General features: G+C 44.1%; 1 protein-coding gene across 3 annotated transcripts in view; it reads right to left on the bottom strand.

Annotated features, from left to right (window-relative positions):
• Positions 1 to 21,853, bottom strand: part of TANGO2 (transport and golgi organization 2 homolog) — a gene marked incomplete at its 5' end in the record, with an annotated part of 99,153 nt that overhangs the window by 59,844 nt on the left and 17,456 nt on the right. For 2 of the 3 annotated variants that reach the window (XM_081175090.1, XM_081175092.1), the window contains one exon: positions 3,328 to 3,450. In XM_081175090.1, coding sequence (XP_081031216.1) covers positions 3,328 to 3,450 — 123 coding nt within the window. Of the gene's footprint in view, positions 1 to 3,327; positions 3,451 to 15,401; positions 15,520 to 21,853 lie in introns of those variants that run through there. The other variant, XM_081175091.1, reaches the window with a different exon arrangement.

The raw sequence follows: 21,853 nt of genomic DNA on the forward strand, positions 1-21,853 counted from the left end.
TGCTGTCTCTCTTATTTAGTATTTATTATTCTCGTATGGTTCCCAAGTATTTCATCCTTCATTAATCTTACAAGTTTTGTTTACAATGCCAGTATCTTTTTTTCTTTCCTATGTGCATGACAAATTGATGAAGGATGCTGCTTAATACTTTTATTTATTTATTTTAACAACAACAACAAAAAATGCAGCTTAACATTAAAATACTAAGGCAGTGGGCAAAAAGGGGGTGGTGGAAATAATGTGGTTACTGCTGGGAGGTGGCGAGAATGGGGAGGAGACTGTGGCTCAATGGGGCAGGGCATCTAGCTCCTCCTCCTTTGTGGGAAAGGAAGCCAACATAGGCTAATTTAATTTCACATATATGCTCATGGGGTCTGAACTGGCGGTGACGGACTAGGAATGAGACCTTGGGTTTGTAGCAGATGTCGACCCAGTGTGTTGCAGCAGTGGATAAGGCAAAGTCCATGCTAGGGAGGATTATTAGGAAAGGAACCAAAAACAAAACTGCCGGTATCACAATGCTGTTATACAGATCTATGGTGCCAAAGCATCTAGGATACTGTTGACAGTCCTGGTCACCCTCACCTCGAATATTGTTGAGTCAGGAAAGGGTTAAGAAAAGGGCAATGCTCAAGGGGATGGAGCAATTCCCCTATGAGGAAAGGTTGCAGTGTTTGGGACTTTTTCGTTTAGGGAAAAAATTCGGGTAAGAGGGGATGTGGAAATTTGTTGTTGTTTAGTCGTTTAGTCACGCCAGGCACTCCTGTCTTCCACTGCCTCCTGCAGTTTGCTCAGACTCATGTTTGTAGCTGTGAGAACACTGTCCCACCATCTCGTCCTCTGTCGTCCCCTTCTCCTTGTGCCCTCCATCTTTCCCAACATCAGGGTCTTTTCCAGGGAGTCTTCTCTTCTCATGAGGTGGCCAAAGTATTGAAGCCTCAGCTTCACAATGTGGAAATAGAGGGCCTTTAAAGAAGGTTGGACAAATTAATGGAAGGGAGGGTTCTATTGAAGGCTACTAGCCATGGGGGTGGCGCTGTGGGTTAAATCACAGAGCCTAGGACTTGCCGATTAGAAGGTGGGCAGTTCAAATCCCTGCGATGGGGTGAGCTCCCATTGCTCAGTCTCTGCTCCTGCCAACCTAGCAGTTCGAAAGCACGTCAGAGTGCAAATAGGTACTGCTCCGGCGGGAAGGTAAACGGTGTTTCCATGCGCTGCTCTGGTTCGCCAGAAGCGGCTTAGTCATGCTGGCCACGTGGCCCGGAAGCTGTACGCTGGCTCCCTCAGCCAGTAAAGCGAGATGAGCGCCGCAACCCCAGAGTTGGCCATGACTGGACCTAATAATCAGGGGTCCCTTTACCTAGCCATGGGGGCTATGCTCTGCCTCCACCATTAGAGGTAATAATGCTTCTGAATACCAGTTGCTAAAAAAACACAGGAAGGGTTTATTGGGTCCTGCTTGCGGGTTTCCCATAGGCATCTGTTTGGCCACTGTGAGAAAAGGATGCTCGACTAGATGAGCCATTGGCCCAAACCAGCAGCTTTCCTTATGCAAGGAGGCAGCAGGATTGTGCCCATGCCCTCTAGGCCAGCCCCCCCTCTTGCGTAAGACTTACAGGGTACAGTACAACAGGCCTGGCGCTGCGGGGGGGAAATGGGGATCGGATGGTGACAAACGATCCTATGACAGGAGCCCTAAATGCATTGGGCTTTGCCCTTGAGCTTGTTTGGAGGTTCTAGCAGGGGAGCGCAGCTATCGTATACCCTTGACCGAAGAACGGTACACTCCTTCTATCTGGAATGGTCGTCCTCTTCCACCGAGCGCGCAGCTTCGGGAGGGACGCACATGGAGCGGTGAGGGAGGACGGGGACACCCGCCTAGCCAGCCAGATCAGCCGAATCAACCCTGGCGATCAATGGGGTGACAGATGTAGCAACCGCTACATGTGGCATTTGGCATGTGAAGGCTCAGGAGTCATCAGGCAGAGGTGGGTGGGTGCAATCCTGCTGACCCACGAGGCACTGAGCATATGCAAGTTAAATTTGTGAAGAGGACTCTAGATCTACCTCCTAACTAGGTGTTAACGGAGAAATCTGAGGGCTCCCTTGGACAAAAAACAAGGACACCAGCCAGGAATATCAGAGCAAAACAGCAGCCAGTAGGCTTGGTCTTTATTGAAGACTGTCATGACAGGACTCCCACCTGCCACCAGGTGGAACAAGATGGAAGCCCCAAACAAAAGAGCCCCCAAACTTTTATTAGCTGCTAATCCCCATGTTACACCCCCCAAACTACATCACTAATACATCATGGTTACATCATGAAAGGAGAGGTCTGGTGGCAGTAATCTGAGCATCCTGGACCCTGCCCCTTTCCTCCCCTTGTCCTCCAAAACACCCATCAAGTGGAACAAAAGAGATATTTACATTTCCCTGTTTCCCAGCCAAGTTAATCACACCCTTTTGTCTTCATCTGGGTTTGTTATTTCTGGAATGGCTACCTGTCTGGCATTCAGGTATCAGGAAGCCAGGGATTATTACTCAGGCAGAGGGGCTGCTGAGTAGTTGAGATCACATGTCTATATGAATTTATGAAGTTTTCCCAGTGAGCCAGTACATAGATACATTTATCAGTGAATTGTTACATTTGGTATTGTGCAGCAGAGGCCCTTTGAATACAGTCATAGCTTGGGTTACAGACGCTCCGGGTTGCGCGATTTCGGGTTGTGCACCACACCGAACCCAGAAGTACTGGAACGGGTTACTTCCGGGTTTTGGCACTTGCGCATGTGCAGAAGCGCCGAATTGCGACCCGCGCATGCACAGACGTGGCACTGTGGGTTGCGGACGTGCTTCCTGCCCAGATCACGTTCGCAACCTGAGCGTCCACTGTAAATAGGAAGAAACTGTGATGAAGTGTTTTGTGGGGACAAGTCACAAAAGTCACAAAAGTGATTGTGCTGATTTTGGTAGTGGGATGCATGTGCATGATATCTGCTGGAGGGGAAACCCCACCACCACCAATACATAAACTCCTGCAACATAGGAAATATGGAAACAGGTGCAAACGACAATGCTCTGCCAATTTAATTCTACCTTTTCCTAGGCTCCAGGAAAAAAAGGGAGCGGGAGAGGTGGATAGAGGGGGTGTTTTCTTTATGGCACTGGTTTTCCATTTAGGAGACAAATAGGAGGTTAGATTAAGGTCACAAACAGCACAGCAAAGCCAGCACAGCGAGCAATCCCATGAATAGTGTTACATATCCCAGCAGCTATGGCAGCAAAACATTTAGATAAGAGACTAATATAACCAGAGTTGAAAATTACCTGTATGCATTTTTGGAAACAGGTCGCGGGTCAAACTTAAAGAACAGAATGCACATGAGTAACTGAAGGGGAGAAGTTGTGTTTCTTCCGGAGAGGGTCAGTGAAGGGTCATACTGCAGCAGCCTGCAAATGAAACATATGCAATGAAGGACCAATCCGACTTGGAAATTTACAAAGAGACAGTCCTCGGTTCTCAGCTGGAGTTCAGAGTTCCCACTGTTCTCATTAGCAGTGCTCCTTTCTGAAATTAAGAGGTCTGCGGAGGTGCATATTCTTCCCCGTCTTGGTGACTCATGTATAAGCATGCCTCCGAAAAGACGGGTCTTTGGCACTGCCTAGGTTTTAAATGGGAATTTAAAGTTCAGAGGAGGAAAGCTTGCAGACGGTTACTATTTTGGGGTGGGATGCAATCGCAGACAGGCAAATTGCGGTCACACAATTGTAGTTGACTGGGAGGTCTGGTGCGACAAACCTGCTTCCCCCCAAAATTGGGCTTTTTAAAATAAGTGAGGGCAGGGCAAAATGCACCCAGAGGTAAGGCTTGCTTTGGTGCAACACCATCTAACCTCCTCGCAAACCTATCAGAACAGATGCTCAATAGGCGTCCGCAATGTACTGATACACCTAAAAGCAACTAGAGGCAAAGGCTTGGTTTAGACCAGATTTCTCTAACCTGGTGCCTTCTGGTTCTTTCAAAAAACAATCCCCATCATCCCTGGCCATTGGCCATGCTGGCCGGAGGCTGATGGGAGTCGCAAGCCCAAAGCACGGGGAAAGCACCAGAATTGTGGAAGGCTGGTTTAGTTAATCATCCAAGTCGTATTTTGGAACCTTGTGTTCATGCACTCTTTTGTCCACTGGCATGTTCCAAATCTCTCCCCCTTTTCTAATTTTGTTCAAGCCATGGTTTACTTCCAAACTGAAACGGAAAACTCAGATCAAGCCACGGTTTCCAATTCTGTCCTAGAGAAAAAGGACAGCTTGCCCGATTCAAGCGTCTTGACAAACTGCATCTCTTGAAACTACGAAGAATGGGAGCAAATCACTTTGTGCAAAGAGGAATGGGAGCCTGAGGTTCATTCTGGCTCCTCCGAACCATGGAGGACCAGGCAGCTGTACCAGTTGGGAATGATGGGAGTTATAGTCTAAAACCCCAGACTGCGGAATGCTCTCCCCAGAGAGGCTTGCCTGGCACCATCACTACATGTTTTTAGACGCCAGGGTAAAAACAACCTCTTTACCCAGGCCTATGGCTATTAAATAATCTACGACCTGTGAAAGTGTGGGGGACTATGATGATGATGATTTTACTATTAGGCTGTCTGCCATTATGTTTTTTTATTAAGTTTCTTTCACTTATGTTCTGTAATGTGTTTTCTTAATGTTGTACAATGCCCGGGGATCTTCTGATAAAGAGTGGTATATACCACATTTTTTCACTCTATAAGACGCACAAGACCATAAGACGCACCTAGTTTTTGGAGGAGGAAAACAAGAAAAAGAATATTCTGAATCTCAGAAGCCAGAACAACAAGAGGGATCGCTGTGCAGCGAAAGCAGCGATCCTTCTTGCTGTTCTGGCTTCTGGGATAACTGCGTAGCCTGGATTCGCTCCATAAGACGCACACACATTTCCCCTTACTTTTTAGGAGGGAAAAAGTGAGTCTTATAGAGCAAAAAATACGGTAAATTGAATAAATAAACAAAACATCTGGAGGACATCAGGTTGATGAAACATAGGGGTATGTGAGAGCAGAAGAGGAGGCCATAGCTCAGTGGTAAGGGACACACTTTGCATACAGACAAACTATATAGGTTCAACACATGGCATTTCCATTTTAAGAGGATAAGATATAAGGCAGTGGTTGCCAATGTGCCATCTGGAGGCCCAATGATGCCCTTGAGGTCTTCCCCACCTGTGAAGTTTTTGAGCCCCTCCCCCAACCTATTACCTTTTTCTCCATTTAGAAGCACACAGAATGGCCCAGGAAAAGACTAATAATATTAATAATAATACCTTTATTGTCATTGTACAACCTGTGTACAATGAAATTAAACGAGCCTCACTCCTCCCCCAACACTCAATCTCTTATCAAACAACACACCACGTCGCAAGTCAATTTCGCTATGTTATTTTTCGTTCAACAGCCTAACAGCCCACGGATAGAAGCTATTTTTTAGCCTGTTGGTACGGCTGATTATACTTCTATATCTCCTGCCCAAGGGTAGAAGATTAAAGAGGTGATGGCCAGGGTATGAGTCATCCCTGAGAATTTTTCTCACTCTCCTAAGGCAACGATCCCTTGCGATGTCATCTAGCAAACTCAAGGGACAGCCCATGATATCATGTGCTGTATTCACCACCCTCTGTAGAGACTTTCTGTCTGTGGCTGTCAGGCCAGCATACCACAGTGTGATACAATATGAAAGGACACTTTCTATTATGGACCGGTAAAAGGAGTTCATCAGTTGTTGTGTAACATTATTCTTTCGCAAGACCCTGAGGAAATGGAGTCTCTGTTGGGCCTTTCTGACCACCTGAGTTATGTGGAAAATGACTGATGTTAAAAAAAATATGAAGATATGATATTGAGATGTACAGGTTTTGATGGACTTACTGAACGAAAGATATTGTTCCTGTACTCAAGAGTCGATGTCAGGCCAAGACCTGCTAGCTGCTCCTCCAAAAGGAAGAAGCCTCCGACAAAGAAGAAGAAGAGAGGCAAAATAAACTTTTGAACTACGCAGGATAAATTAGATAACTTGAAACCCAAGAAAGAAAGGACTTCAAATTTTAAAAAAGGGGGTAAATATTTAATGCATATCCTTTGACCTTTGTGTACAGATTTTTACACTAGTATAACTTTTTAATGTCACTTGTATTAAGATGAAGAAGGTTTAAAATTGGATCATGAAGAATACGTATAAGGTTTTATGGACATGCATGAACAAGTATTAAACAATCAAACCAAGAGGTTTACTTATGATTTTTTTCCTGTTTTTTATTTTACTTCAATTTTTTATTTTTTATTCTTTTATGCAATTTTGGAAAATTAATAAATTGTTATCAAAAAAAGAAAAGGGGAAAAAAGAAGCACACGGAATCAAAGGAGGAAGTTACAAGAGTGACACTCTATCTCACTTCCTCTTTCAGCTCTATGTGCTTGTCAAGACTCAGATTCAATCTAACTTTTACCCAGATCCCTTGGTGTGTGTGTGGGGGGGGGAGTATGTGTGCATGTGTGTTTCTGCACTCTTTCTCTTACTTTCTTGAGGGGAGGGGGCAGTTTGATGAAGGGGAGGAGGGAAGTGAGGTGGTGGTGTCCACAACGCTTGCTCAAAAATCCGGATGTGTCCATGGGTATAAAAAGGTTGCCGACCCCTGCAATAAGGTGAGGGGGAAGGTCATCTCCCCAAGACCATGAAGAACTGCTGCTGCAAGGGAAAGGAGACAAAATATGGGGCTTAATGGACAAATCGTCTGACCTGGTTTAAGGCAGCATGCTATTTGCTTTGTGTACATTTCCTAACACAAAATCCCTACATTTGCAGCCTGCTTAAAGATTTCAGTCACATTTGGATGGCTCGAAAAACATTCTTTTACCTTTTCAAATATTTTCTAGAAAGTCCCACTTTGGGGACCGTGTCTGGTAATAAAACCGCAATGTAGCCTTACTCCCCCCCCCCCCGCACTGAAAACGGTGATTACAATGGCAGTAGCTGAACTCCCAAATGTTTCACTGCTACAGACAGCCTGCATGTATTAAGGGTTTTCCAGAATGTGGAGATGGCGGTACAGCAGAAAGGCAGATCAATACCTGAACTCTATAACGGAGCTGAATAATTAACTTAACCTTGCCCCAGTGAGTGATGACCAAGGGGTTTTTATTGAAAACAAATTAAATTATTTTTTATGAGCCCAGGAGCATTGTTCAAGATAAAGTGATCTTTTCTCATTTCCACGCTACGCTCTGCTTCTAATTCAAGCCCTACATTTCACAGTACCTCGCCAAACCTTCCCACAATATCCCACATTCTTAATCCAACAGAAGGAAGCCATTTTCTGCAGCATTTCACGCTGGGCTCCCCACCCCCACCCCTTCCTTTTTTGCTCTTTACCACTAAAAACAGAGTTGCATGTGCAGTGTTCATATGAAATCTTAAAACTAATTGAAGCCTGCCAAACCAGCAGCTTGCTGCTGTCAAGCCACAGATCAGCTCAATACTGATAGAAGTCCACTACCCACTGTCAAGGTTCCATAGTATTCAGTTGCCAAAAAATTGATTTTGTTCAATATTATTTACATACTGCGCAGGTGGCACTGTGGGTTAAACCACAGAGCCTAGGACTTGTCGATCAGAAGGTCGGAGATTCGAATCCCCGTGACGGGGTGAGCTCCCATTGCTCGGTCCCTGCTCCTGCCAACCTAGCAGTTCGAAAGCACATCAAAGTGCAAGTAGATAAATAGGTACCGCTCCGGCGGGAAGGTAAACGGCGTTTCCATGCGCAGCTCTGGTTCGCCAGAAGCGGCTTAGTCATGCTGGCCACGACCCGGAAGCTGTACACCGGCTCCCTCGGCCAATAAAGCGAGATGAGCGCTGCAACCCCAGAGTTGGTCACGACTGGACCTAGTGGTCAGGGGTCCCTTCACCTTTACCTAATCAATAAAAACTTCTAAGGAGGTTTATATAAAAGAAAACATTCGTTTGAAAAATGACAATACAGTCGTACCTTGGCTCCCGAACACCTTGCGAGTCGAACATTTTGGCTCCTGAATGCTGCAAACCCAGAAGTTTGTGAATGTTCTTCGGAACCCGAACATCCGATGCAGCTGCTGATTGGTTGCAGGAGCTCCTGCAGCCAATCGGAAGCCGCACCTTGGTTTCCAAACGTTTTGGAAGTCGAACGGACTTCCGGAACAGATTCCGTTCGACTTCCGAGTTACCACTGTAAAACCAAACACTGAAAACAAAACATTAAAAATATATGAAGTCAGCTGCCCTCTGCCGTATTTCTAATCTAGTCATTATTGGGCCACCAAAATGATTAAGGGGATTGGAGCAGCTCCTCTATGAGGAAAGGCTGCAACATTTGGGACTTTTAAGTTTACAGAAAAGGTGAGCAAGAGGTGCTATGATGGAAGTTATAAAATTATGCACGGCGTGGGAGAAGAGAAAATATTGGAAGATCCAGGACAGATAAAAGAAAGCACTTCTTCAGGCAGCAGATACTTAAAGTATGAAACTCAAGAACAGTGATGGCATCCAACTAGGATAGCTTTAGAGGAGGATTAGACAAATTGATGAAGCATAAGGCTATCAAAAAATGAAGATCGTGGCCACTGGTCCCATCACCTCCTGGCAAATAGAAGGGGAAGAAATGGAGGCAGTGAGAGATTTTACTTTCTTGGGCTCCATGACCACTGCAGATGGTGACAGCAGCCACTAAATTAAAAGACGCCTGCTTCTTGGGAGAAAAGCAATGACAAACCTAGACAGCATCTTAAAAAGCAGAGACATCACCTTGCCAACAAAGGTCTGTATAGTTAAAGCTATGGTTTCCCCAGTAGTGATGTATGGAAGTGAGAGCTGGACCATAAAGAAGGCTGATCGCCGAAGAATCGATGCTTTTGAATTATGGTGCTGGAGGAGACTCTGGAGAGTCCCATGGACTGCAAGAAGATCAAACCGATCCATTCTTAAGGAAATCAGCCCTGAGTGCTCCCTGGAAGGACGGATCCTGAAGCTGAGGCTCCAATCCTTTGGCCACTTCATGAGAAGACTCGACTCCTTGGAAAAGACCCTGATGCTGGGAAAGATGGAGGGCACAAGGAGAAGGGGAAGACAGAGGACGAGATGGTTGGACAGTGTTCTCGAAGCTACCAGCATGAGTTTGACCAAACTGTGGGAGGCAGTGGAAGACAGGAGTGCCTGGCGTGCTCTGGTCCAGGGGGTCACGAAGAGTCGTGAGTCTGGTCAAACTCATGCTGGTATTATTATTATTATTATTATTATTAATATTATTATTCTCTGTTGTGAACATTCTCTGCAGCACAACCTACTCAGGAGTCATGGATGACAGTTCATGCATTTCTGTTCTTTTGTTTAATCATCCGGTATATTGCTTCACTTCACATTGCAACTTGCAGACAGATAATGAAATATTTTCTGCTATTAAAAATCATAAAACCATGAAGTCATTTGCTGCAAAGAGAGGATGTGAGAAATCATTTATTATCATTTTAAATACAGGCTGGATTTGAGGCACTTTGTGAGAAAGTTCTCCTTTTTTGCCACTTTTAACAGCAAAAGGCACTTCTGGGCCTTGCTTCTGCCAAAATGCAGCAGATAACAAGCTTCTGCAAACTACTGCCCTCTACTGTCAAGTGCCACAATCTCCTTTATCAAACGGCCTTTGAGAATACAGTGGTGCCTCACAAGACGAAAAGAATCCGTTCTGTGATTCTCTTCGTCTAGCGGTTTTTTCGTCTTGCGAAGCAAGCCCATTGAAGGATTAGTGGATTAGCGCTATTAGCGGCTTTTAGCGGCTTATCTGCTGATTGGATCAGCTGATAAGCGGCTTAGCGGCTTAGAAAAAGGGGGGGGGAGGAAAAAAACCCAGCAGGAACTCGCAAGACATTTTCGTCTTGCAAAGCAAGCCCATAGGAAATTCGTTTTGCGAAGCACCTCCAAAACGGAAAACTCTTTCGTCTAGCGAGTTTTCCGTCTTGCGAGGCATTCGTCTTGCGGGGCACCACTGTACGCTGGGGAGCCATGAAGCAGAAATGCTCAACTGCTGGGTAAGGGGGTGTCAGTGTGAAAACTAAAGAGGACCTTGTTCTCTTGCTAATTGATATGTTCCAACGGAAGACAACAGTCAATGAAGCAGCCTGTTCTTTCCTACTAGAAACAAAAGAATCCTCATCAGAGGCGGATTTAGGGGAGAGCAACTAGTGTGGAGCCTCTGGGGTGCCGAAAATATGATTTACAACGCAGCGTGAGAGGCGGAGGGGCATCACACAGGGCACTGCTGAAATTTGAGGCCCCAATATCAGCCACTGTCCCCATTTACATGGGAGACTTGCTGGCCTCAAGGCAGAAACTGAGCCACATCATTGGTCCATTTAGTTCAGTATTTCTACACTGATTTACAGCGGTTTTCCAGGATTTCGGGTAGGGAGCCTTTTCCAGCCCTACCTGGAAATGCTGGGAATTTAACCCAGGTATTTCTAGATGAAAAGCAGGTGCTGTACCACTGAGCTATGGCCACATCAGACCCACAACTCAATGGCCGAAATGCTGGACCAGAAGCATTTACCCCCCCCCCAAGAACTTACACTTGATCTTAGCCAATAGCTATTATTTCACAAAAAGTATCAGCTGACTCTTTAATACAGTGGAGACTTGTACTAAAGTTGAACAGAAGCTCCTCGGGCAGTTAATAAAATCAGCATAAATATCACATCATAGTAATTGGATATAGCAAATTTAAAAAACAACTAAGGACAGACAGGTCAGGAACTCAGCTCAGCTACTGGTAAGTCTGAAATCTGAACATTAGCATTCTAATCGGCTGAAAGCCATCTTGGGGCAAGGGGGAAGGAATTTTTTTAAAGTCTAAAAGCTGAGTTTCTTTGGGCAAGTGCCACGTGCGAGAAGGTCCTAGATCTCAGATTCACCTTCTGTGCCTTAAATGGAACAAGTTTTCCTTGAAAGAGAAGAGAAAGACAAGAGAAGAGGCATTTTTAAGTGAACACCAGAATCCTGAGTATGTTAGTTAGCATTTTGCAAGTGACAGAGGCTGTGTACCCACGACCACTTAATCCGGCTTCATCATGCTCCCACCTCTGGTTTTAAGCTGAGGACACAATCCATAGGAATCCTGTAGCTTCTTGAGAAATACTCCAGTCTGGTGCACTTTCCCTCAAATCAGCTTCCGTCTGATTTGAAAGAGCTGCAGTTAAGATGTGGCGTGTACACTGGACAGCCATTGGACATGCTCAGATAACAGCTTCGGTGAATTGGAGTTCAGCATGTGGAAACAAATCAGGTGATGGGCATTGTGTGAAGACATCTCTCTGGCCCCTCCCTGGTCTGTGCAGCGATGATAAGACTGCAATGTGCAACACAGCAGAGGGAAATTACCGTATTTTTTGCTCTATAAGACTCACTTTTCCCCTCCTAAAAAGTAAGGGGAAATGTGTGTGCGTCTTATGGAGCGAATGCAGGCTGCGCGGCTATCCCAGAAGCCAGAACACCAAGAGGGATTGCTGCTTTCACTGCGCGGCGATCCCTTTTGCTGCTCTGGCTTCTGAGATTCAGAATATTTTTTTTCTTGTTTTCCTCCTCCAAAAACTAGGTGCGTCTTGTGGTCTGGTGCGTCTTATAGAGCGAAAAGTACGGTGCCTCACCATGTTTCAAGCCCCTAAATTGTAAATACTACACAAAGAATACACACAGCACAGTATTAAATATCTGATGATTTGCCGTGCTGAAAATGTGTTCATTGCATACCCCCAGCCGATGAATGACACAAGGCATGAAGCATTAAGAAAATATCTTAACAGAACGGCATTCTGCAATGTGAATACACATGGGTCTTGTTTTAGTGTTCCAAAATTAAGAACCATGGTTTCATCACTCTCACCCCTTGGAAGCCAGCCAAGGAATCATCCGTGACAAGTCATTCCCCTGCTTCTCTCCAAACTCCTATAAACATGCATCTCGAAAAGGCATCAAAACAAAATTTACAATTCCAAAGCAAGTTACAGCCCTCTCTGGTTGAAGCATGGCATGCTGAGAGGTTAACATTTAACAGATTTCCAGTGAGATTAGCAATGTTGCAGCAAAAACAGCCAAAGAGTCTTGTGGCACCCTAAAGACAAATTTACTGTGGCACAAGTTTTTGCAGACTCAATTCCACTTAAAGAGACAAAATTTTCTTAATCATTCTACATATGTTAATTAGTTTACCAATGCCAGGCTACCTGTGATATCTATGACTGTTTCTTCAAAATGGTTCCTTGCCCCACTATAAATATTAGTAATACCATCATCTCAGCAATTATCACCCATCTGCTGATGTAAAGGTGGATATTTAACACACATTTAAACTCTAATAATCACTGATTTCAGTATCTCCTGGCAATTCAACTTTCACCTTACAATTTTCTGCTGTATATACCTGCCAACTAAGATTTGACCACATGCTTCTGTCAAACGGGGTCTCGAGTCCACAAAAACGTACACCACAACAAATTTGTTAGCCTACTTCCGTAAGACATCTTGATTAATTTTAGCAGGAAATTCCAGAGGCCTGTATGGAACGCTCCCTCCCAACCCCACCCCCCCGCCCAAATCTCCCACCAAAGGAAGTGGATGTAACAAGTTTAAGGACAGATGTCAGATAACTATAAGCAGCAACAGCATTTCGTTGGGAACCCTGCCAGCAAATTAATTGGATTACTCAATCAAAAGAAACTGTTGACAGTTAATGGCTTGCAAAGACTCATGAGGGTTGCTTTACGGGAGATTTTCGTCTCCGTTTGCCGATTAAAATGCACTACTGAGTGGTGAAGTTTACTTCGGCAAGTAGAAGTTAATTTGGTTCCAGTATTAAAGCCAAAGCAGCTGTTTGCATCAAGCTGGTGCCTGCCGCAAGGCTCCGAGAAAAGCTGCTTGGCACAAACCGACCATCTCAAGAGCTCAAAACAAGAGCGAGACTCTTACTCCCTACGAAGTTTGTACTGCTGGGATACCGGAGACTGCTTTTCAGCTTTTTGGTGCTGATGCTTTCATAACCACTGGTGGTGGATCATGCAAAAGATTCTCCTGGTGGGTGTTCTTAGACTTGGACAAACACCCTCCTCAACAACCAACTGCCCACTGGAGATCCTTTGGTGTTGGGGATCCTAGATAATTGCTAGCCAGGGTAAAAGCCAACCTTGTCAGGTAGCACTGCTTCCATCCCTACTATCCCCCAACCTGAGCTAGGGGAAAGTCAGATTGTTCTCTGGGTGTCCTTGGAATTCACAAAGACAAGAGCCAAATAAAGCACTCACTGTCTTTTGAGCCCCAAGTCTACGCTTTATTTGGCAGCACAGAACCAAGCAGCCAGGTATCAGATTCGGAGCCACACTTACTTAAGAAGCCACACCAGGATAAATGCAACGCTTTAAGGAGGTTATAAATACAAGCATTTATAATAGAAGACAGTTAAGAAAAGACTTAAACAGCATAGACATAGCTTTGGGAATTTGAGTACGAAATAGAAAATAACAAAGCTGCCGTAGCTTGCCTCACCCTAATACAAACCATTAGAGTCGCGGACCCAGGGGCAGAGGCATACTGTTTCACCACTCGAGGTGAAATAGGAAGTGCCATGCTGTCCTGCCACTGCTTCTGCCACCACCGATTTGCTTCTGCCGCCACTGTGTGCCCTGCCATATCCACTGCTGGCAGAGAAGCTGTGCCACCCTTGGCGCCAATTTCAGGAAAGATTGTGCTGATTTGGGGGGGGAACCTCTTGCACTCTACAAAATCTGGTGCCAGCTTCTCTGTCAGAGGTGGCAAGGCATCCACGGGTGTGCCATCTGGGGCAGTGGCCTCACCCTGCCTAATGGCTGGATCAGCTCTGCACGGACCCCACCAAACCGGCAAGCTGCATCCAGGCATACACAGGTGTTGCAATTCACGATCCTCATGCAACCGGGATCTGGTTGGGCTCACGGCCTCCGAGCCTGATCGCCTGCTGAAAACCTCCTACAGTAGTCTGCATCCTTCTCAAGAGTTTTTAAGTTTACTTTTTTGCCCCCTAATCTTTCCCCCTTTCATTTAGTTAAATATTTGCACTGATTCAGCCATATACAGACGCTGACCCCCCAACAGCATGAAGGCTGCAGTTGTGTGGTCCTGTTCACACACTATTCCATATCCTGACTACACCTACACACACACACACACACACACACACACAGAGTATATTCAAATAAGTCAGCAAAGCATCCAGCAGAAAATAGATCGCATGGTGTTTGGGCACTGGGGCATATAATGATGGTTTGGCACAGAGAATGATGAATGAGGCACAACCAGCACAGAAGAAAGCAGAGGAAAGGGGATGAAGTGGAGAGGTGGGTGGGAAATTGCTCTACCCAAAGGTGTGATTTGTAACTTTATCAGGGTGATGCACTTGGAAAGAACAGGCAGAGTTCAAGAGTGGTGTTGCACAAAGTGGAGGAAGAACCCAGAAGGGAAGATCTGGTTTGGGGTGGAGAATAGAATATAGGAAGTTATCTTATACCAAGTCAGACCATTTGGTCCATCTAACTCAGCATTGCCTACACATTTCCTGCCATACCTGGAGATGCTGGGGGTTGAAACCAGGCACTCTGAGCACAAAGTGGATGCTCTAGAACTGAGCTACCTCTAATATGAAGCTGTCTTACATCAAGCAACACCAACTTGCTTAGTAGTGCTGCTATGAGATGACCCGTCTGACTGCAGGTGCCAGGGATTGAACCTGGGGCCTTCTACGCACAAAGCAAATGATCAACCACTCACAGAGCTACAACTATTCCGCCTCCACCTGCACAAGGCAACACAAGGCGGTAGGATCACCATAGGCTGATTACAAGAGCAGATGGTGAAAGGGTCACTGTGAGCAAACCCAAGCTCACTTGCACTCCCACTACCACTCTATATCTTAATCTTGGTAGCTATAGGAAATCAAATGCAAAAAATGCCTTGGTGCCTGAATGAAAACAACAACGACCCAAGTATATGGTGGATCTATAGGAAGAGGATGCAGCCCATAATTTTAGCTGCAGTTTTCAGCCAATCCACATCAAAGAGGAGGGGGGGGGACACATATTTCTGTTGCCTTTCACTACAGGACTTTTGATCTGGCAGTACTCTAGCCGTTGAAAACTCTGCCCGAAGGAATAGATGGTTTAAATATTTCAGATACGCAGATAGCAGTCCAACTGAGTTTTAATAGCTAGCGGGGACACATTTCACCACTTTTTTTGGTATGTATCCAAAATCATTCCAGCCACATCTCTCCTTTTTTCACTTACCAGTTGGGGATTCAGAAACCACAGGTCATTCGTACAGCCCTCAAGCAGTGACCCAGCCTGTTTGACTCCAAAGAGTGAAGAGAGACAGTTGCAGACAGACAGTCAGACTCCTAGAAAGAGGAACCGGATGTCTTGTTCCCAAAGAAATCACAATTTTTGTTGACAAAAGAAAAAGCTGGCTCGAAGGATGGGGTGGGGAGAGAAAGGAAACTAGGTCAAAAGTACAAGCAGCTTTTTTACTTGTTTTGACGAATGCAGCTATTTTTTTCATTCTTTATCTAAAGCAACGGAAGAAAGCATCAAAATACCAGTCTCTCTCTCTCTCTCTGAAGGACCATGAACACAATGGCAGTTCATATGCTTCTTTATATGCAGAAAGATCCAACTTCAATCCCTGGTATTTTCAGGTAGGACTAGGAGGGTACCTCTGCCTGAGGCCCTGGAATGCTGCTGCAATTCAGGACAGGTGATACCAGGCTTAGATAGACCAATTGTCTGGTTTGGTATAAGACAGCTTCCTATGTTCTTCTAACATCAAGCAGATTGGTGCCTGAGCAAAGGAAGTACAGTGGTGCCCCGCAAGACGAATGCCTCGCAAGACGGAAAACTCGCTAGACGAAAGAGTTTTCCGTTTTGGAGGTGCTTCGCAAAACGAATTTCCTATGGGCTTGCTTTGCAAGACAACAATGTCTTGCGAGTTCCTGTTGGTTTTTTTCCCTTCCCCCCCTTTTTTCTAAGCCGCTAAGCCACTTATCAGCTGATCCGATCAGCAGATAAGCCGCTAAAAGCCGCTAAAAGCCGCTAAAAGCCGCTAATAGCGCTAATCCGTCAATGGGCTTGCTTCGCAAGACGAAAAAACCGCTAGACGAAGAGAATCACAGAACGGATTCTTTTCGTCTCGCGAGGCACCACTGTACAGGAGAATCTTAGGTCTATTGATAAACTGCACCACTCAACATAAGGAGGCCCTCTGCCTGGTTCCCTGTAGCTTCACTTCTTGCAGAGAGGGAACTGCCAGAAGGCCCTCAGCACTGGACCTCAGTGTCCGGGCTGAACGATGGGGGTGGAGACACTTTGAATTGTGCTCAGAAACCAACACTTTGAATTGTGCTCGGAAACGTACCAGGAGCCAACGTAGGTCTTTCAAGACTGGTGTGATAATGGTCCCTGCGGCTGCTCCCAGTCACCAGTCTAGCTGCCCCATTCTGGATTAGTAGTACTTTCCGAGTCAACTTCATATGGGATGATAGTCGAAGTTCAAGATCCCCTGGAGATCACCACGTTGATTACCCCTGCTCTAGAGCTTTGCATGAGAAAATGTGAAAATCCAGATGCAGTGTTCTGCTTGCAAGAGGGTGAGCATCCAAAGAGCACTACACAAAGTATCATGTTACTGCAAACAGCCCTTGCAGCTGTGATCCTTCTGTTCATGGTCCCTTGGACCCAATCCATAATTACAGTTATAAACTTACAGCTTTCGAATTCTGGAGCTGCGGAGATGGCAATGGTGTGCACAGTAACCATATTGCTCTCCAATATGTTTGCTCCCCAAGGAGCAAACACGTTCTCCAGGGCACAGTATTTTATGAAGGGCAAAAGCCAGGCCAGAAGCTTCACAATGGCTGGCACTTATATTCCACTGCGGTGTGCAAAGGTACCAGGCGGAATGATCGTAATAGGAAGCACTTGCCTTACAGCACTAAAATAATGGATTGAATTCTTCACAGGACAAATTGCAACTTATCAAGCCCAAGTCATTACACATTCCACCGCTTGTCTTCTTTAAGAATTCATGCTGCTTTATGCAAACATACATTTTTCATAAAGCCACCATCACAACTCGCACAAAGGAAGAAAACTGTAGTCTTTTCTCAACACCAAGAATCTGTGGTGAGTATCTTTTGTTAGTTAATAGTCTCAGCACAGGTCTTTAATGTGCTTTGAACAGAGAGAGCAGCAGTAGCCCAAGACTTAATGTTTAACCAATTAGGTTATTTGAAGGCTTCGTCATCACTGCAGGCAGGTCAAAAATGCACGCACTAAGAAATAGAGCAGCATTCTGAGTAAAAACAGGCAGGCAAGAGTGAAAGCTGGCAGTCTATACAGTCGTACCTTGGAAGTTGAACGGAATCCATTCTGGAAGTCGTTTGACTTCCAAAACATTCGGAAACCAAGGCACATCTTCCAATTGGATGCAGGAAGCTCCTAGAGCCAATCAGAAGCCGTGGAACCCACGTCGGACGTTCCAGATCCAAAGAACGTTCGCAAACCGGAATACTCACTTCCGGGTTTGCGGCATTTGGGAGCCAAAACGTTTGACTCACAAGGTGTTCGACTTCCGAGGTACGGCTGCATATTTAAAAGTGAATTTTAAAACTCTTTTTTTATAGTTTACATGTGCCATGTATAGGGATGGGCGTGTCTGTCAAATCAGTTTCTAGTTGTTCCTCTCTTAAATTCAGTTTCTGCATTAGCTTGTGAACTGTTTTCCCCCACCCTAAGTCCTCATAAAAATTCATCGGCATTTTAATCCGAATTTACCTTGATATACACAAGTTTATATGCAATTTTGCCTAATATACATTTTTTTCACAGCAATTTCCCCGAATATAATGCATTTCTGTATATGACTTTCACTAATACATGCCTCTTCAAGTATACTTTACCTTAATATATGCATTATTACACACATTACTTGGCTGGATGACTTCATTGCAAAATTTGGAGAAGTGCAAATTTCTAAAGATGTCAATGCCTATTGCTTTGGAAAGTGTGAAATATATATATATTTTTTAAAAGATATTTATTACAATTTTTAAAAACACCAAACATACAAAGTACCATCACCATATAACAAACAAACAAAAAAAAATAGAATTATAGAATAAGGAAAGAATGAAAAAAGAAAATACAGATAAGATAAAGGTTGTTCACAAATCATACTTTCATAATCTTTGGACTTCCTCACATCGCCCTTCCCTGCGTTCTCAGTCATATAGTTATATACAGCAATTTGTTACCTTACTTTCATTTTTATCTTATAAATCTCAAATATTATGTTCCAACTTTAAATTAGTTTTATCATAAATTAAACTGCTTAGCTTGAACATAATACTGCTTCGAATTTCATCTTTTCCTTAAAACATCACATATTCTCATATATCTTACAATAAAATTACTGCTGCCATGTTTCTTTCAATCGTGCATTCTCCTAGCATTCATACAATTTATAGTGTTTTTGTAAATAGTCCTTAAATTTTTTCCAGTCCTCTTCCACCGTCTCTTCTCCCAGGTCTCGAATTCTGCCAGTCATTTCAGCCAGCTCCATGTAGTCTATCAGTTGCGTCTGCCATTCTTCCAGTGTGGGTAAATTTTGGGTCTTCCAGTACTTTGCAATAAGTATTCTTGCTGCTGTTGTTGCATACATAAAAAAAGTTTTATCTTTCTTTAACACCCCTTGGCCGACAATGCCCAGAAGGAAGGCCTCTGGTTTCTTAAGGAAGGTATACTTAAATACCTTTTTAAACTCATTATAAATCATTTCCCAGAAAGCCTTAACCCTTGGACACGTCCACCAGAGGTGAAAGAATGTTCCTTCAGTTTCCTTACATTTCCAGCATTTGTGGAAAGTGTGAAATAGGTATGTGTGGTGTAGTGGTTAAGAGCGGTAGTCACGTAATCTGGGGAACCGGGTTCGCTTCCCCGCTCCTCCACATGCAGCTGCTGGGTGACCTTGGGCCAGTCACACTTCTTTGAAGTCTCTCAGCCCCACTCACCTCACAGAGTGTTTGTTGTGGGGGAGGAAGGGAAAGGAGAATGTTAGCCGCTTTGAGACTCCTTAAAGGGAGTGAAAGGCGGGATATCAAATCCAAACTCCTCCTCCTCTTCTTCTTCTTCTTCTTCTTCTTCTTCTTCTTCTTCTTCTTCTTCTTCTTCTATTTTCACCATTAAATGTGAGCTGAATATAATTTCTCCCCCCTCCCTAGTTATGTGTGTGCCATATTCAGCACACAGCAGCACACAAATGAGGAGGATGCAAACACATGGTCCTACTGTCACAGCTTACATCCAAAATGCACAAGCCCTGACAGGCAGTCAACAAACTAGCCTTCAAGCAATTAGCTAAAGCCTTTTTGTGCATCTCGAATTGCAGCAGAGAAACAAGCAATATTGACGTAGACTGACAACCTGTTACCAGGGTCAGGGGCCTGCAGTCCTGCAGGTGTCACTGGACTCCCATCACGTCAGGCAAGCATAGCCAACAGTCAGGGATGATTGGAGATGTAGTTCACAAACACCTGGAGGGCTCCAGGTTCCCCAACACTGCTCTATTAGTTTACCGGAGTGTCTAGATCCTGATCATTACTGCCTTTTACCCCCTTATAATTTGATATGGAACAGCATCATTTCACTCACCTCTGCAAGCCGCTGCAATTTGCTGAATATTACTACAAACCTCTAAAGTCATTATTAATGAAGCTCCCTCTACAGCAGTAGCTACAGAGAGACCAGAGTAGAATGAGATATAAATCATAAAGTGATGGGCACATTAAAGCTGACATTTCCAATATTTTGCCTGTCTCACATCGCTGCTTCTCGTTATCACCCTTTGTTCCATATTTTATTTATTCTATGTGATTAACTTTATATGGATCTGTTAAAAACATGACAGCTTAACATTGTTATAATAATTGAAATCTATTTCAGAGCCTTGATTTGCCAGTTTGTTGTTCAACAACAACAAATACTCACTTAGCGGCCTTTGAATAAAGAAGCGCATTGGTAAGCTTATGTAAAAGCAAAGAACAAGTTTGCATTTGATTTTTAAGATGCAACGAGAAAATAAAGGGGATGGGGAGGGATGCACACAACTGCGTTTTTACTAACACAATCAAAGGAAGGCAATGGAATATTTTTTAAATATTTTGCTCCCCATACTTACTAAAATGAATACTGGAAACAAAGAAAACTACTTCAACTCTTTTGAGTATACCAGAGGGACATGGGCCAAGGAGAGTTCATGTGATTAAAAGAACCATCCCAGATAGCTCAGTTGTGCAAAATCAATATTGAAGAATCATTTATTGTTATGTGATGAATACAGTGGTACCTTGGGTTAAATACTTAATTCGTTCCGGAGGTCCGTTCTTAACCTGAAACTGTTCTTAACCTGAAGCACCACTTTAGCTAATGGGGCCTCCTGCTGCTGCCGCACCGCCAGAGCACGATTTCTGTTCTCATCCTGAAGCAAAGTTCTTAACCTGAAGCACTATTTCTGGCTTAGTGGAGTCTGTAACCTGAAGCGTATGTAACCTGAAGCGTTTGTAACCCGAGGTACCACTGTATGGTCAATTGAATGAGTTCCTACTTTAACAAGCACAGCTTGGATTTCCAGGTACCTTTTGGTTTTTACCTGAAACCTGTTTTCCCCACTCCTGGTAGTTTCCACTGCACAATTACCTTTCCATGAACTGGTTTGTTGCAGTTCCTTATGTACATCTCAATAGAGAAATATGCTTTCTCCTTGAAAGAAATTATTTTCAATCATATTGAGGGCTGCAAAATTTGTTCTGGAAAGTAAGGAATTCTGATCTCAGCATTTAAGAGACACTGAGATGTTTTGATTTTGATAACTCACTTGATATGAAAAGCACAAGGCTGCAATCCTAACCCCCCCCTTACCTGGGAGTAAGCTATACTGAATGCAGTAGGACTTACTTCTTAGTTGGCTTGCTCTGCCAGCAGTACACCTCAGTACAGTATATCTATTTCTTGATTATTTGTGATCCCACCTCTTTTTTTAGCCTGTAGGGTGGGTACTGTTGTGAATTGTTAAAACATGTTCCTATTTCAATAGTGCCATACTTATAGATTGTGGTGGCTTTTTATTATTATGCAATAACATACATATGTCTGCATTCTTGCACATAGTTCTGTAGTTTTACACCAGGAATGGCCCTTCAGATGCTGCTGTACTACAAAACCCATCACCCCTGACCATGCTATCTGGGGTTGTTGGAAGCTGAGAGTCCAACAACTTCTGTAGGGCCAAATATGCAATGCAAGACCATGTTTCTGACTAATTTCCAGCATGCTGTGGGAGAAACTATCCCCAGTACATTACTACTGCTTCTAGAAATATCGTGCCTTGGTCCTCATCATTTCTAAAGTTATGTTTATTCAATGCATTTGTCTTGTGTTTTATTGTTTTTCTAATTTTAATCATCTGTTTTGTGCTTGTTTTTGAGTGTACTTCCCTTGTCAATGCAGAATGTCTGTATTCATTAAGCACTTTTTCTTTTTACATTTTATGTTTCCTAGTAATGGTAACTAATGACTAATAAATGACTAGATATTGATATTTCTTGACTTTATTTGATGTACATTCCTAAGAATTTGGGTTGGGGTCCAGGACAACTTTGTAAGCACATCAAGGGGTCAATGAACTTAAG

The sequence above is a fragment of the Podarcis bocagei genome, assembly GCF_964188305.1.
Source record: "Podarcis bocagei genome assembly, chromosome: 16".
Lineage (NCBI taxonomy): Eukaryota > Metazoa > Chordata > Lepidosauria > Squamata > Lacertidae > Podarcis > Podarcis bocagei.